This window comes from Clinocottus analis, unplaced genomic scaffold, assembly GCF_023055335.1.
Source record: "Clinocottus analis isolate CAN_PGR_092001 unplaced genomic scaffold, fCliAna1.0.p SCAF_21, whole genome shotgun sequence".
Classification (NCBI taxonomy): Eukaryota; Metazoa; Chordata; class Actinopteri; order Perciformes; family Cottidae; genus Clinocottus; species Clinocottus analis.
Genome location: NW_027175943.1, coordinates 2,619,342 through 2,635,653, shown reverse-complemented (window position 1 = coordinate 2,635,653; position 16,312 = coordinate 2,619,342). Strand labels below are relative to the sequence as shown.

The window sequence follows — 16,312 nt, the reverse complement described above, 5'->3', positions numbered from 1 at the left end:
AGGGGGAGGGCGTGGCCTATCGGGGGCGTGTCCTCCTGGAGCTCACCACGAAGCTGGCGGACAAGCCGGAGCAGAAGTCCGAGGACATCCCGTCAGATGACCTGCTGGTGGTGGAGGTGAGTTAAAAGACAACACTCGGACGACTCGTCTTCTCTCTTGTCGTCGTCCATTCTTCCCCCCCGTTTCTCTCTCGTCCTCCGCCCAACAGAAGTTCCTCAGGAAGCGGCGGTTCTCTCTCTTCGTGGCGTTCTACTCGGCCACGCTGCTGCAGGACGTCGACGACGCCGTCCAGTTCGAGGTCAGCATCGGGAACTACGGCAACAAGTTCGACTGCACCTGCCTCCCGCTGGCCTCCGCCACCCAGTTCAGCAGGGCCGTGTTCGACGGTAGGTCAAAGGTCAAAGGTCAAGGTCGCAGGGAAACTAACTTACATTTAAAGGGACAGTGTGATTTGTTTGTGTATGTATCTTTCTATAATTGAATCTTATTTGATTTAAAAAAGGGGTTAAAAAACATGTCTGTGTGTGTGTGTGTGTGTGTGTGTGTGTTTCCAGGCTGCCACTACTACTACCTCCCGTGGGGGAACGTGAAGCCGGTGGTGGTTCTGTCGTCAGAGTGGGAGGACATCAAGCCGAGGATCGAGGCGCTCAACATGCTGCTGGCGATCATCGAGCGACTGGTGAGCGTCGCCTTGGAGTTTTAAAAAAAAAAGCCGACTATGTCGAAAAAAAACTCAAACTGCTTCTCTCCGTTTGCTTTGGTCTTTCTATTAGGTTTGCAGTATTTTTGTTACAAAGGCTCTTGTTGAGTTTTTTTGACATAGCCGTGGCTCTTTGGGATATTTTAAAGTATCACTACTTCACTCTTTTTTCATGTAAATATGACAATAATATGATCAAACTGCTTCTCTCCGTTTGCTCTTGTCTTTCTATCAGGAGTTTATTTCGACATAGCGTTGGCTTTTTTTTGCTATAAAGTGTTTGAGATGAATGTAGATCTGTGTGTGTGTGTGTGTGTGTGTGTGTGTGTGTGTGTGTGTGTGTGTGTGTGTCCAGGAGGCACACCTGCAGCGGGTGCAGCTGGACGTGAAGGCCGGCGGCGATCTGGAGGAGGTGGAGCTGCGAGTGGTGGAGCTGCTGGATCAGGTGATCGCGGACTGCAGGTAAAACGCCTCCAGATGTGATTCAAGTACATTTACTCACGTTCTTCCCCTTTTCAAGCTGATGACATCAGACTTTCCAACACCTCTCTCTCTCTCTCTCTCTCTCTCTCTCTCCCTCCAGTGAAGAGCTGCCCTCCATCGAGCAGTGGCAGTGTGCGACGCCTCTGGACCGCTCGCTGAGGCACATCCGCGTCCTCCACCTGCAGCAGATCGTGGCGGCGGCGCAGGCGCTGAAGCACGGCCCGGCCACGGAGCTGTCCACGGTGCTGGAGCAGGCCGAGGACTGGGCCGGCCGGCTGAGGAGCATGGCCGAGGAGGTGAGGCCAGGGGCGTCTGCATCAGGAGAAGTGACTGGAGGAGGAGGAGGAGGATGAGGAGGAGGAGGAGAAGGAGAAGGAGAAGAAGAAGAAGAAGAAGTCTATAGACTTCAATTGCTCCAATTCTTCTGGAGAAAAACATCTCAAGCAGAAGTAAAAAATGTTTCCTCTCTCTCTCTCTCTCTCTCTCTCTCTCTCTCTCTCTCTCTCTCTCTCTCTCTCTCTCTCTCTCTCTCTCTCTCTCTCTCTCTAGCCTCAGAACAGTCTCCCTGACATCGTGATCTGGATGCTGCAGGGCGACCGGCGGGTGGCGTTCCACCGCATCCCGGCTCACACGGTGATCTTCTCCCAGCAGCACTGTGGGAAACACTGCGGGCAGCTGCAGACCGTGTTCCTCAAGGTACACAGACACACACACACACAGACACACACACACACACCTGAAATAAAGGTTTACCGGGCCGTGCGTGTTGTGCAGAACCCGCAGGGCGGCGCCGGAGACGCCAAACTCCCCGGTCAGCTGAGGGTCAAAGTCTGGTTCGGATTGGCCGCCGACGGGAAACACTTCAACCAATACGCTGAAGGGAAGCTGTCGGTCTTCGCCGAGACGGTAAAACGCCACCGCCGCCGCCGCTGGGAGTGAAGACCCGACAGGGATTTAGTTCACTCAGCTTCTTAACTGTTCTCTCTGCAGTATGAGAACCAGACCCGACTCGCCCTGGTGGGCAGCTGGGGGACGACGGGTCTGACCTCCCCGAAGTTCAGCGACGTCACGGGACGAGTCAAACTGCCCAAAGAGAGCTTCAAGCCCTCGCCGGGCTGGACCTGGTCTGGAGACTGGTGCATCAGCCCCGAGAAGACGTACGTGTGCATTTCGTGCCTTTTTAAAGGTTCGTTTGTTTCTATACTGTCACCCATACCACGCTGAAAGCATCACCGTGTGTGTGTGTGTGTGTGTGTGTGTCCTGTACAAACAGAATGCTGTATGACGTGGACGCCGGTCACATGACCTTCTCAGAGGAAGTGTTTGAAAACCAGATGAGGTTACCGGGCGGACAGTGGATCGGCATGCCGGAGGGGTACACCGACGTGGTGCGTGGGCTTGTGTGTGTGTGTGTGTGTGTGTGTGTGTGTGTGTGTGTGTCTGTGTGTGTATATTTCACTCACTGCTGTCAATCTAAAATGTGTGTGTCTGTGTCAGAATGGGGAGAAGGCGGTGCCGAAGGACGAGGTGGAGTGTCCTCCAGGTTGGGTTTGGGAGGAGGTGGAGTGGAGCGAGGATCTCAACAGAGCTGTGGACGATCAAGGTACACACACACACACACACACACACACACTTGTTATCTTGTTAACTCTAACAAAAAGCGGGGGCCTGTTTATTTTTTTATGTAATTTTTAATTTTTTAAACTATTTTTTAAATTTAATATATATATATTTTATTTATTACATTTATTATTATTTATCTATTATACATAGTTCAGTTTTCTTGTATTATATTTTGTATTATTATTTTTTTAAATATTTAAATTGTTTGTATTTAAGTTTTTTTTATTAATTTTTTAAAAATTTAAAAATCACATATCTCTACATTTTGCTCATAATACTTCTGTACTTTTCAAAGTGCAGCAGTTTAACTGGGTGCTCTCAGATTGTTGTATCAGCACTTTCACTGAAATAAAAGAGTCTCTTTAAACCCGTCTCCTCCTCCAGGCTGGGAGTACGGCATCCCCATCCCGCCGGACCGCCGGCCTAAGTCGTGGGTGCCGGCGGAGAAGATGTACCACACCAACCGCAGACGGCGGTGGATACGGATGAGACGGCGAGACCAGCAGAAGATGGAAGCTCTCAGAAAGGTAGTGAAGGAAAGACACAATCAGGAGAGAGGATGACCAGATAGAGCTCTGAAGATGGAACGCACAAATATACTTCAGTACTTCAGCCACTAGGTGGCGGTCGAGTAGCACAAATGAGCACGAGAGGAGCTGAAACACACAGATGTTCATGTAGTGTTGTGTGTGTCTGTGTGTGTGTGTGTCTGTGTGTGTGTGCGTCTCCAGCAGCGTCCGGACGAGGCGGAGAGGGAGGGCTGGGAGTACGCCTCGCTGTTCGGCTGGAGGTTCCACCTGAAGCCGAGGAAGACGGACAGCTTCCGGAGGCGCAGGTGGAGGTACCGCATGGAGCCGCTGGAGAAGACGGGGCCGGCCGCCATCTTTGCTCTGGAGTGTTCTCTGGTGAGAGGGAGAGAGAGATGAAAAGAGAGAGAGAGGGAGAGCGAGAGGGAGGGAGGGTTGTGGTCCACTTCATCCTGAAGGTGTCGTATCGGGGTCGGGGTCACCACGTCCAACTGGAGGTGGCAACAAAGTTGAAAGCACACTTTCTTTTTAATTAAATATTGTTTATAACTATAAAGCTGGCCCCAGACACGTATGTGTCCACTGCCATGTAGGCTTTTATTTTGAAGGCCCCGCTGTGTTTCATTAAAACGTGTAGTAAGAATGTTCTTTTCTTTCTGAATGTGATCTTCCTCCTCATCCTCTCCCTCCTCTTCCTCCCACAGAGCAGCATAGAAGACAAGAACGAGGACAAGTCCATCACGACCACGTTCGGAGTCAACCGGCCGACCATTTCCTGTTTCTTTGACCGTAAGACGGCGCTCAGCGCTCATCCATTTTGTCCTTCTGTCTCTTATTGTGCCAACTCAATGATGTGTGTGTGTGTGTGTGTGTGTGTGTGTGTGTGTTTAGGCGGCACCCGCTACCACCTGCGCTGCTACCTGTACCAAGCCAGAGACCTGCTGGCCATGGACAAAGACAGCTTCTCAGGTATCTGTGCAGCCATCAGTGATGCTTTTTTATGGACTTAAGCGCCATCTGGTGGTCAGAAAGTATATCCAGTAAGTAAAAAAAAAAGAACGAAAGAAACCCAAATAAACAGATTATTTGCTGTGATTTATTTGCGATAAACGGATCAAAAGGAGGCCGAATAACTGCATCATGACAGCGGCAACAATGCTGACTCATTACATTTCTGCTTCGTGCTTTTCTAAGTGACCAAAGTGACGTCACAACCAAGTCTCTTGAGAAGAAAGTGAAGTTTAAGATCGGCAAATGAATGCCGATGCTTTCATTGCTAACAAGCTTCCAGATCAACCTCGCAGCTGAGAACATGTCGGTGTTGCGTTTAAAGATTCAACCAAAAGCTCAAAAAGGGAATAAAGTTAATAATAAAGGTTTAATTGCCACGTTGGTGGGTGAAGTTTTGATTTTTTTTTCACGCTTACGGACACAAACTCAGGGCTTAACTTTCCAAATACGAATCTCTAATAATAAGTATTACTCTTTAATATCAAGTGGTTTTATTTCCTTCTCTTATAGAGCCACAGAGAGAGAAGGAAAGAGAGATTCATATTATTTTTTTAGGGGCAAATCACCAAAAGTGTAATGATTTCTTTATTTTTCTTAAAAAGGTCAGATTGTGAATAGAGTTTGGTGGAGCTGCACTGGAGCGCTGACAGAAACACTGAGGGAGAGAAAGAGAGGACAGTGTGGTTATTATCTGAAGAAGGTCATGGAAACTACGGCTACCGTGTGTGTGTGTGTGTGTGTGTGTGTGTGTGTTAATCAGAAACCCACCGCAGACTCAGATGTAAAAACAGAGACGAGGCTCCTGAATAACAGACGGATGAATAGACGCAGGGAGGGAGGAGTGATAGATGATGGAGGGAGGTCGGCTAAAGAGGGCGAGAGAGAGAGAGACACACACACACACACACACACACACACACTCACACACACATACACAGGCGGTGTAACGGATGGGTGGAGTTGATGGATGGGCTTCACTCGTGTGTTAATCTGGTGTTGCAGCGTCTGGCGGTCGTGATTAAAGAGCGTCCGGCTATCAAAGAGCGAGATCGCCGCTTCTGTCTTTTCTTTCCGCTGAGGCTCCGCCTCCGTATTCTCGGCGCCGGCGTCCTGAAAAGGGGGCGTGTCTTTCCTCTAGTTTGGACCCTCCGGCTCTCCGTCCCCTCAGACGCTGTCGAGGCGTCTTGTTAGCGGCCGATGGCGCAAAGCGGAAGGTCAAAGTTCACCAGAGTGAAACTCTATTTTCCTGTTTTAAACCCCAGGCTTTTTCTTTCTTTCTTTCTTTCTCTTGTTCTCTCTTTCTTTCTTCTCTTTTTTTCTTTCGGTTCTTTTTTCTTTCTTTCTTTCTTTCTGTCTTTCTTTCTTCCTTTCTTTTCTTCTTTCTTTCTTTCCACAGTTTTTTGTCATATCTGTCTCTTTATTCTTTTTCTCTCCGCCTGTCTGTGCCTCAGCCTCTTTCTTTCTTTCTTTCTTTCTCTCCGTCTGTCTCTGTCTGAATGTCTTTATTTCATCCCTTCATCCTCACTGTCTGTCTCTCTTCACTTCTCTCTTTCTTTCTGTTTGTCTTTTTGTAAATCCATTTAAGTGAGGAACTAAATTCCAACATTTAGACATTTAGTTCTCTTAACTCTTCTGTCTCTCCTTGTCCCTAACCCTTCTCCTCCTCCTCCTCCTCCTCCTCCTCCTCTTCATCCCCCTCTCCGGTGCGTTCATGTACCCCTCGTCTCCCACTGGGTTTCTACACACAGACTTACATAACCCCCCTGGGCTGTTTGTGTTGCTGTTTACATCAGCTAATGGGCTGTTGGGAATGGACGGTAATTGAATGGGTCACCATGGGTATGTGTGTGTGTGTGTGTGTGTCTGTGTGTGTGTGTGTGTGTGTGTGTGTTTGACTTCCAAGGTTAATTGGGGGCTGGTGGGAAAATGCAACTTAGCTTCTGTTTACTCTATCGCTAACGGCTCCATAGAGACTCTTTACTCGGCCTGAAACAACAAACTATTCTGTGTGTGTGTGTGTGTGTGTGTGTGTGTGTGTGTGTGTGTGACTGTACATATATGTGGGTTTAATGCATGTGTCCACATTGTGAGATGTGTGTGTGTGTGTGTTAACATGGGAGAGAGTGGTTGTGACCTGGAATAACAAACTTCTCCGAGCTCTGTTCCCAAACCTTCGTCTCGAGCTCGGCATTCCCAAGCTGCTGATGTCACTGTGTGGGACACACACACACACACACACACACACACATAAGTTACTAGTATTCTTGTCCCTCATTAGGAAGGCATTCCCTCGCTCCAACGGTAACCTTCAGCTTCCACCGGGCGGCTGATAAAAACCCGATAGGATCGCTTCGCTGCCAGTTTATCGTCTCCGCCAAGATGTTTTCAGTTTGGTTTTGTTTGATTTTCAGTAGCATTGCTGAACAAAAAAAAACTCATGAAACTCGGTGGAAGGGTGAAAGAATCCAGCTGATTGGAGCGGATCCGGATCACAGGGGGAAGATGCACATTTCCCAACGCAGAAGTTTTGTCATTGTGCAGAAACGCACGATGCTAAATGGTTCAGGCCACAAAAAAGATCATTTGAAATAGTAACGGTACAGTCATTGTAACGGAGCTAGCATAAACGAATACAAATCGCTTGTAGCATGTAGCCGACGTTTCTTTACACCCTGGAAGTGAGTTTTCAGCTGATTTCTTTCAACCTGAATCACTTTGATGTGTGTTTCTTGTCTGAAAGTTTGTATTTGAGGTACAATCAGACCTCTAGTTCAGTGTTGAACAAGAAAAAACACACTTATCGCTGCCTTGTAGTTTTGGTTTCACATTCACGTTGGCTTTTAGATCATCTGAAAGAAAAGAAAAATGGCGGCAACTCACAATACAATGCTCGCTGACTCCCCCCTGAGGTGATCTAGAAATTGCGGCTCTTCATATTGTGTGTTTGTGTGTGTTTTAGAAGAGTGAATGTGAAGCGCTTCATTGCTGTTTCCTCTCCCGCAGACCCCTACGCCATCGTGTCCTTCCTCCACCAGTCCCAGAAAACGGTGACGGTGCGCAACACCTTGAATCCCACGTGGGACCAGACGCTCATCTTCTTCGAGGTGGAGATTTTCGGCGACCTCGAGGCCACGATCGCCGCTCCGCCCGACGTGGTGGTGGAGCTGTACGACCAGGACTCATACGTGAGTGTTCAGAGTCAAAATATCAACCAAAACAAATCCATGCCGGCTATGTCGAAAAAAATAATACTACAAACCTAATAAAAAGACGAAAGCAGATGGAGAGAAGTATTTTTTGTCATATTAGTGTCATATTTACATGAAAAAAGAGTGAAATAGATATACTTTAAAATATCCAAAAGAAGTGTTTTCTAAAGGGACTCTGGTGCTCTGAAACACTACTTTCCTTTTCCACAGGGGGCGCCAGAATCAACATGAACTGAAAGTTCCTCGTAGTAGCTTTAATCTGACGTCGTTTTGCTTTGTGTTAAGACTGTGTGTGTGTGTGTGTGTGTGTGTGTGTGTATATATATATATATATATATATATATATATATATATATATATATATATATATATATATATATATATATATATTTATATTTATGTGGATGTTTTTAATGTCCAGGGTGCGGATGAGTTCATGGGCCGCTGTGTGTGCCGGCCCTCTCTCGCCGCCTCGCCCCGGCTGGCCTGGTTCCCGATCCGCAGAGCGGACAAGAACGCCGGCGAGCTGCTGGCCGCCTTCGAGCTCATACGCAGAGAAAAGGTCGGAGGTCAACCATCGCACCTACTTACCGTTCCTCCTGTGTCTTTAACGCCCTTCTGCTGAACTTCAAATCATGAAGAATGCAAGTTTTTTTGAGCGGGAAAACGAATACTCGTATAATAATATACAAACGTGAAGCTGAGAAAACTAATTATACAACATTATTTTCCACAACTTTTTATTCAGCACAACAGAACAATCTTTGACATTTAAATGAACATTACAAAATAAAATGAATAGTAAAGAATCAAAACAGTAGTATTAATATCAATAGTTTAGCTTGAAGCGAAGATAAATGCTAAGCTTTACGCCAACAAATGCTAATTTCCTTTTTGTGTCTGCAGCCGTCTGTTCATCACATTCCAGGTCAAGAGGTACGTCGATCTTGTTCTTTTTAGTTCCAGTTCCAACTAGTTATCTCTTAATTAACCCTTTGTCTTGTATTTATCTGTCTTCTTTATTTACGTACCTTTTAAAATCTAATTGTTTCCCCCGTCTCGCCTGCAGGGAGAGTTCATGACCTCCACCCACGTGTTGGACGAGGTAAAAACAAACATACGTACAGATTGATTTTGTGGGATATCTAATCTGGATGCTTATTAGAAATCGAAATGCAACACAATCCTGTGAAATATGAGTATTCTTTGGGAAAACACAAAAATCCTGTTTCTAAATGAATACAAAATGGCTTCCATGTCTCTGGTGATTCTGCATTTCCTATAAAATATCTGCAGAATATGTGAATATTTCCTCTGATATCTTATAAAAATTCTCCTTTTCTTTTATTCCTTTAATTTTGTTCCTTCAACGTCTTCAGTTGATGTTTCCAGGATTCCTCTCAGAGAACCTGCAGCAATGGGTACAACGCATGTTCATGTCCAGCTCACAGAGATAACTTCATCGTTCATGCGTGTTACTGACCGCCTCCTCTAAATATACTATTGTTTTCCTGGCTCTCAATTTTCTGTCATTTTTTTTATACTTTATTTTATAATCCAGAAATACACTAACATTTTGTTTTCTCTTCTGCATTTTGTTGATTTTTTTTTTTTTTTTGAGAAAGTTGTTAACACCCTGCCGGTCTTTCTTGTGATCATGTGATCATAAGTATTACATCATTAAATCTGCATCACATATTATTTCCTTGTGCGTACCGTAAAAGTCGGGTTACAAGCGGCCCCTTCCTTGTGGCGGGTGTCGACGCTAGCTCCCAGCTTAGCTAGCAGCAGCTAGCTCACCGCTAGCAGCAGGTTGTAGCGGCTTGTAACCCAACTTTTACGGTAATTGTTTTGTATTGTTTTTATTTTCACTATTAATTAGACAAACACAACATGTGTGTTTGTCCGTACGTTACGAGTAACAGACTTCACCTCCACCGGTCTTGACTTGAATGTTAACAGCAAACATTAAGGAACTTAACATTTCTGCATTTATCGGGCAATGCACATTTTTTCCCCAAAATGTTCGTCCTGTCTCGTCTCGATGACTCACCGCCGTCCTGCGTTCCTATTGGCAGCCGGAGGAGTCGGACCTCCCCCACCCGCCGCCCCAGAGGGAACCCAACGTCTTCGTGGTTCCTCAGGGAATCAAACCTGTTCTGCAGAGAACCGCCATCGAGGTATCGCTCTGATCTGCTACAGCTGCTGTGCAATGTGCTTTATTATGAAATAACGGGTGGCTAGCTTGCTCCTCTGTGGAGGAATGGAGACCTAAAGTCAATGCATCCAGACGCCCACAGAAACGTCTCAAAAGGCTCCAGTTTCACATTTTGGGGAACACGCTTCTGCGCTTTCTTGGTCCAAAGTTAAATGAAAAGATTGCCAATCAATACGAAGCTATACAGCCAGTAGACGTTAGCTTAGCTTAGCATATAGGCTTAAAACAGAGGGAAACAGCTAGCCTAGTTCTCTCACAAAAGGTTGAACTCATTTCAACAAGTGATTTGTCAACTTTCCTCCGAATTGAACATCCCAATATCGAAAAAAAAATCTCTTTTGTCCAATCATACGTCCAAAAACCAAATATTAATCATTTGCTGTCACATAAACGTCCAACAAACACAAAATCATGCATCAAATCATCACATTTGAGAAGCTGGTTCAAGGCAATATTTGACATTGCTGCTTGAAGAAGTACTTTAATTAATTGATTAATTCATAGATTATCAAAGTAATTATTCGGACATTCTACCGTTTGAGTAATTTTGTTATTGTTTCAGCTCCAAAAGTGGCCCTATGATCAGTAATAATCTAAAACATCTGCTGATTCCAGCTGTGAAAACGAGCTGCTTTTCTCTGCTTGATATAATCTGGACTGTAAAAAAACAGAACAACGATTAGGAGGCCATGATTTGCTCAACATTTGGAGCATGGCTCCTCTCCCTGTGCGCCCGCCAGGTGTTGGCGTGGGGCGTCCGCAACCTGAAGAGCTTCCAGTTGGCGAGCATCACGTCGCCGAGCCTGCAGGTGGAGTGCGGCGGCGTCACGGTGCAGAGCTGCGTCATCCGCAGCATGAAGAAGAAGCCCAACTTTGACGTCAACACGCTCGTCCTGGATGTGGTGAGAGCGAAGCACCACACACACACACACACACACACACACACACACACACACACACACACACGACGCAGATGCAATCAGTGCAGGGGCTCGCCGCTTCGATGGCTAACGAGCGCTCGGCAGTGATGTGGTTTCACGTCGTTTATCTTCATCAGTGGAGCAGCAATAATGGACTCCATTGTTCCCCAGGAGGGACGTGGATGAGACCGTGGAGCCACAATATGCTGATATTATCAAAGAATCTCATATTATAACCACTATTTTCTTGAAATCACAAAATTCTCTTGAATTTGTGATTTCATAATTTTGTATATTTTGCGCTGTGATCAAGTTTTCTACAATGTTTGGATTATATCAGATTAAATTAGATGCGTTAATTCAGAATGCAACAAATACATAATGAAATACATACATACTAAATACATACATACTTACAAATACAAATAAATACATACATACATATAAATGTATACAAAATAAATTCAAAAAATACATTAAACATACAAATAAATACATAATAAAAACAAGATTAACCACTAATATTAACAGTGAACACAAACAGCTTGTTCTAAATGAACTACATTAATAAAAACATACTTTGTGTTTAAAAAGGCACAAGTCCTGCCGCTTTCTATCGTTTAAATAACTTAAATATTGAACTTAATGTTCATCACATGAGTTAATATTTTAGCCATGTCCATGTCGGACCTGTGAGGAGCGTATATATATATATATATATATATATATATATATATATATATATATATATATATATATATATATATATATACACACACACACACACACACACACACACACACAACTGTTGCCACATCAGTTTTCCCAAAGTACAGTTTTCCCAAAGTGGCGAAAATGCCACGGCAACAATTTTTACTGGCCACAAAAATGAAGTCAGCCGGAGCCTCAGAAAGCTTTTGGCTTTGAGTTGATGCTCCACGAGCTGCAGGAAGAAGAGAAGCCGCCCGTCCTGAACGGGGTTCAGCGTCTCCATACGAGCGTCTCGCTGGTCTGCTCGCTCTCTTCAACGTCCCGCTGTTGTTGTTCACTTCTTAACTTCTTACCGTCTGCGTGACTCACGAGAAAGAATTCAGCTTTTACTACATGGAAACCACAGGAAGCTGCAATCAAAGACGGCCGTTTAAGTGGCACCCAAACGGCTGTGGTCCCTGTTTCAAGAGGGGAAGAACAGGTCAAAGCCTACGCATGCAAAGTATAAATATATAAATATATATATATATTCTGCTGGCTTTATGAATCGTGGTGGAAGGGCTCGTTTGCTTCATTGTTAAAGAAAGTAAACAATGTGGTATTTGATGCTGAAATACATCCAAGTCATAATTTCAACTCTTTTTTAAAGTAATAAATAAATTGTGTGTGGGAAAACAAAATTATACCCCCCACATGGTAAATATTTTATTCTTAAACTGCTTATTTGTGTGCTCAATACTTTAATTTAATCCCCTCAATGTGGGAGTCAAACATAAACGAGACCATGTGAGAAGTTTGGAGGGTAAATATGCACAAAAACGGATGTTTAGTCTTTAATCTTTGATGATTTTGTTTTATAAGCTTGTTTTGTTTGTGAAATCTTGATATTGATCAAAACCTGTGGAGCAGAAAGTACAATAATTTACTCTGAAATGTTAAAAGTAGCATCAAGTAAAGTACAAGTATCTTAAAATGTTACTTAAGTACATACTTTTTAGGAAACAAGTCATACACCTTGATGACATCACCTGCAGTATGTAGCTCTCTATATATTGTATTATTGTTGCTTAAAGTAAAATATATGTTTATTATGTAACTTTAAAGGTGCACAACACGATATTTAACAGTCAGTATAAACTCATTAAATATTTGTACAATATATTTGTATATTTACATTTTGATAACGAAAGAAAGAATGAAACAAAAAGACTGAATACAAACACAACACAAGGACAAGAAGCTCGAGGTTACAGGCAAAAATGTAGGAATATTATATACTTCTACAAGGTTTCTAAATATTATACTAACAGTCGAACACTTACTCAACTAAAAAGTCTCATTTAATGTCTTTTATAAGCGCCGACGTCTCTGTAAATATCCGTGTAAATATTCTGTCCTCCGTGAATATACTTCCCCCGAGTGTACATTCAACCTAAGTGTTTTCCTATAATAAAAAAAAAACTGAAATATGGAAATATCACACAGGTTTTTTCCGACCGGCGTCTCCAGAACGAGCTCAGAGAGTTTCATGTTAACGACGTTAAGGTCTGAAGTTGATCACCTCGGCGTTTTATTATGACAGCTTTAATTGGAGTGTGGAAATATTCGCATATTTTCCCCCTCGTTCGAACACACGTCCTCGCTCTGGCTCGGGCTGCGTTCAACGTTAACAAGATTAAGGTCCCCGCGTTGACCACCGTGTGACGGCCGGCCCTCGACTGTGGAAATATGCAACATATTTCTCGCTGAAATTCAGCCCCTTGAACCGAGTCCAAGCATGTAATGTTAACAACGTCAAGGTCTGAAGTTGACTGCGTAAGTGTTTTTTTTTCTCCTTCGTCTTAAGAAAATGTCATGTGCATAGTTTCCTCCAATGCAACTCTTTGAAGTTCCTACCTAATGTTTACTCCCTCAGTTTATTGTGTGAGTTTAGCGTCATTAAGCCTTTTTTTTAGAGGTCAAATGGATTAAAGTCGCCAATTATGTGTTTTTTTCTTCCTCGAGTCGGCTAATAAGGTGCACACACTTTGCATCTCCGTGGTGGATGTGTGGCGCTTCTTTACAGAGAATAAAGGATGGTGGCGTACTCAGCAGAAGTTTTATATTATACCCAAAGTATAATCCAGTTCACTGCCACAGAATGTGAGATTATCCCTGGACGGACATAGAGATGCACACCCACTCACTCACTCACTCACTCACTCACTCACTCTAGTTGTCTTTTCGTAGCGTCGCTTTACGCGTAAACATGAAGTGAGACCCTGAGTTCCCTCACAAAGGTCGAGACCCCTGCCGAAGGTCATCTGAGGTGCGATGATGCCAGAAAAGCAGGCGACCAATCAGCTGCAGGCAGTCGGCCGCCGTAGCCAATCAGCATCAAGCGTCTCTCTCTTTTTTTCTTCCCCTCCTGCACAGAGGCTTCCCCGCGAGGACCTCTACATGCCGCCGATCGTCATCAAAGTCATCGACAACCGGCAGTTCGGGAGGAAGCCGGTGGTCGGCCAGTGCACCATCCGGTCGCTGGAGGAGTACCGGTGCAGCGAGGAGGAAGGACAGGAGGAAGAGGAGGAGGAGGAGGAGGAGGAGGGATGGAGGCGTAAGTACTCGGGATGGATGTGAAGCCGTCTGGCGGAGAGCTGGATGATCAACGCTAAAGGTGTCTTCCTGCTGTGTGTGTGTGGGTGTGCGTGTGTGTGTGCGTGCGTGCGTACGTGCGTGTGTGTGTGTGCGTGTGTGTGTGTGTGTGTGCGTGTGTGTGTGTGTGTGTGTGTGCAGGTGAGTCGCACCAGGTGACCAGCGGGGAGGTTTTCATTGACATCGATGACGAGGAGCCGCTCGTGCCCGACCAGGTGAAGCCGCCAGTTCAGAGCAAAACCTGCTGTCGTTTAACTCTTTATTTATTTTTTAAGATGTGTGTGTGTGTGTGTGTGTGTGTGTGTGTGTGTGTCCTGACATTTCAACTGACGCTGGTCCCTTTGTGCATCTTCTGTGCGAGTGTGTGAATGTGAGCTTTTTGTTGCGCGGGGTGAAAAGTATGAAACACTCATTTTTCCGTGTGTGTGTGTGTGTGTGTGTGTGTGTGTGTGTGTGTGTGTGTGTGGTACCAGCAGCATAAATAAACATGTTCTGACATGATGACATGGCAACCGTCTCTGTGGTCGGTGGTTACCGTGGGGACCGCGAGACCCGCGCTCGTCACCAATCATTACCTCTCTCTCTCTCTCTCTCTCTCTCTCTCTCTCTCTCTCTCTCTCTCTCTCTCTCTCTCTCTCTCTCTCTCTCTCTCTCTTTTTAAAGGACGGACATGGGATCTGTTCCTTGTTAGTTGTCTCCTGTCTCATTATCCTTCCATCTTTTTTCATCTCCTTTCTTCCTTTCCTTGCTGCCTTCACGTTCTTCCTCCCACGGCTTCTTTCCTTCCTTCCTCACTCTCTTTCTCCTGTTGAATCCTTCTTTCACTTCTTTCTTTCTCCCTCCTTCCTTCCTTCTTGCTCAATTCTTCTGAACTCCTCCCCTCGTCCTCCTTCATTCAGTCCTTCATTTCTTTCCTTCATTCCTTCCTCCCTGCAGAACTTTCTTACTTCCTTCCTGCTTTCCTTCCCTCCTACTCTTTTCCTTGCACAATCCCTTTCTCCTACCTTCCCTTCCTCTCTGACCTGCTCCTCTCCATCTCTACCTCCATCCTTCCTTCCATCCATCCTCCGTTCTCTGCTTTGTCTCCTCCTGCATCCCTCCTCTTCCACCACTCCTCCATGCACTCCTCTCCATCTTTCTACCTTTTCTCTCGTTACCGCCACTCCAGCTTTTTGTCTTCACGATACTTTTCTTTACCTTACTTTCTCTCTTCTTCATCGTTTTCTCTCCATTTTTATTTCCCTCCCTCCTTTGTGTCATCCGCCACATTCCTCTCTTCCTCTTCTCCCAGCCCGCTCCCTCGTTCCCTCGTTCCTTCTTTCCTTCTCAATCTATCACTCTGACAGTGGGTTTTAATTACAGGGCATCTTCCCCTCCTCCTTCCCTCCTTCCCTCCGTTCATTGTTGTGGTTCATCAACCACTCGCCTCCTCCTCCGTGATCCCTCCATCATCTTCAAAATCCGCTCTGGTCTTTAATTTATTTGTGTGTTCGTCTCCGTTATCCCACAGGCGCCACGACAGCTACACACACACACATACACACACGCACACACACACACACACACGCACGCACACGCACACCACTTCTTCTACTTCTTCTTCTTCTTCTTCTTCTTCTTCTATTTCTTCATCTTCTTCTTCACCTCCAACATTTGACTTCTTGTTCTTTTTCTTCTTCTTCTTTCTTCTTGTTCTTGTTCTTCTTCTTCTTCTTGTATTTCTTCTTCTTCTTCACCTCCAACATTTGACTTTTTCTTCTTCATCTCCTTCTACATCTTCATCTTCTTCATCTTCACAATCCAACATTTGACTTCTTCTTTTTCTTCTTCTTGTTTGTCTTCTTCTTCTTCTTCTTCTTCTTCTTCTTCTTCTTCTTCTTCTTCTTGTATTTCTTCTTCTTCTTCACCTCCAACATTTGACTTCTTCTTCTTCTACATCTTCTTCTTCGTCCTTCTCTCCTCCTCCTCTTCCTCCTCCCTCCTTCTCTTCCTCCTCTTCCTCCCCAGCAGGACCTCCCGTCCCGGCGACAGAAAATCGTTTGATTCAAGTCATTTTTTCCGCTTCAGAACAGACTTTTTGATGAATTGTTGGTGTTTTGGGGTGAGACCCGACGTTGACGGTGCGTCTGAGTCACTGATCTGTCCGGTGAAGTTAGTGAGCGCCGTCTGATGACGTTAGCGTTAAAGAACAGCGTGTTTTAATGTGCCAGCCATTACAGAGGACATGAAATCATTTAAATGGCTTGTTTGTTCCGTACACAACACTGATGTGTGAT

The 16,312-nt window shown here is 44.9% G+C and overlaps 1 protein-coding gene across 9 annotated transcripts in view; it reads left to right on the top strand.

The window, feature by feature from the left end:
- Nucleotides 1-16,312, top strand: part of dysf (dysferlin, limb girdle muscular dystrophy 2B (autosomal recessive)) — a 55,200-nt gene that overhangs the window by 13,976 nt on the left and 24,912 nt on the right. For 4 of the 9 annotated variants that reach the window (XM_068588112.1, XM_068588107.1, XM_068588110.1 and 1 more), the window contains 23 exons: nucleotides 3-116; nucleotides 209-386; nucleotides 555-679; nucleotides 1,056-1,162; nucleotides 1,284-1,479; nucleotides 1,733-1,879; nucleotides 1,958-2,089; nucleotides 2,174-2,340; nucleotides 2,457-2,571; nucleotides 2,681-2,786; nucleotides 3,191-3,333; nucleotides 3,538-3,711; nucleotides 4,038-4,122; nucleotides 4,225-4,302; nucleotides 7,348-7,529; nucleotides 7,975-8,115; nucleotides 8,460-8,489; nucleotides 8,623-8,658; nucleotides 8,933-8,974; nucleotides 9,632-9,733; nucleotides 10,512-10,673; nucleotides 13,818-13,998; nucleotides 14,178-14,251. In XM_068588112.1, the coding sequence (XP_068444213.1) occupies nucleotides 3-116; nucleotides 209-386; nucleotides 555-679; nucleotides 1,056-1,162; nucleotides 1,284-1,479; nucleotides 1,733-1,879; nucleotides 1,958-2,089; nucleotides 2,174-2,340; nucleotides 2,457-2,571; nucleotides 2,681-2,786; nucleotides 3,191-3,333; nucleotides 3,538-3,711; nucleotides 4,038-4,122; nucleotides 4,225-4,302; nucleotides 7,348-7,529; nucleotides 7,975-8,115; nucleotides 8,460-8,489; nucleotides 8,623-8,658; nucleotides 8,933-8,974; nucleotides 9,632-9,733; nucleotides 10,512-10,673; nucleotides 13,818-13,998; nucleotides 14,178-14,251 (2,817 nt within the window). The remainder of the gene's footprint in view (nucleotides 1-2; nucleotides 117-208; nucleotides 387-554; nucleotides 680-1,055; nucleotides 1,163-1,283; nucleotides 1,480-1,732; nucleotides 1,880-1,957; nucleotides 2,090-2,173; nucleotides 2,341-2,456; nucleotides 2,572-2,680; nucleotides 2,787-3,190; nucleotides 3,334-3,537; nucleotides 3,712-4,037; nucleotides 4,123-4,224; nucleotides 4,303-7,347; nucleotides 7,530-7,974; nucleotides 8,116-8,459; nucleotides 8,490-8,622; nucleotides 8,659-8,932; nucleotides 8,975-9,631; nucleotides 9,734-10,511; nucleotides 10,674-13,817; nucleotides 13,999-14,177; nucleotides 14,252-16,312) is intronic. The other 5 variants (XM_068588113.1, XM_068588111.1, XM_068588115.1 and 2 more) reach the window with 2 other exon arrangements.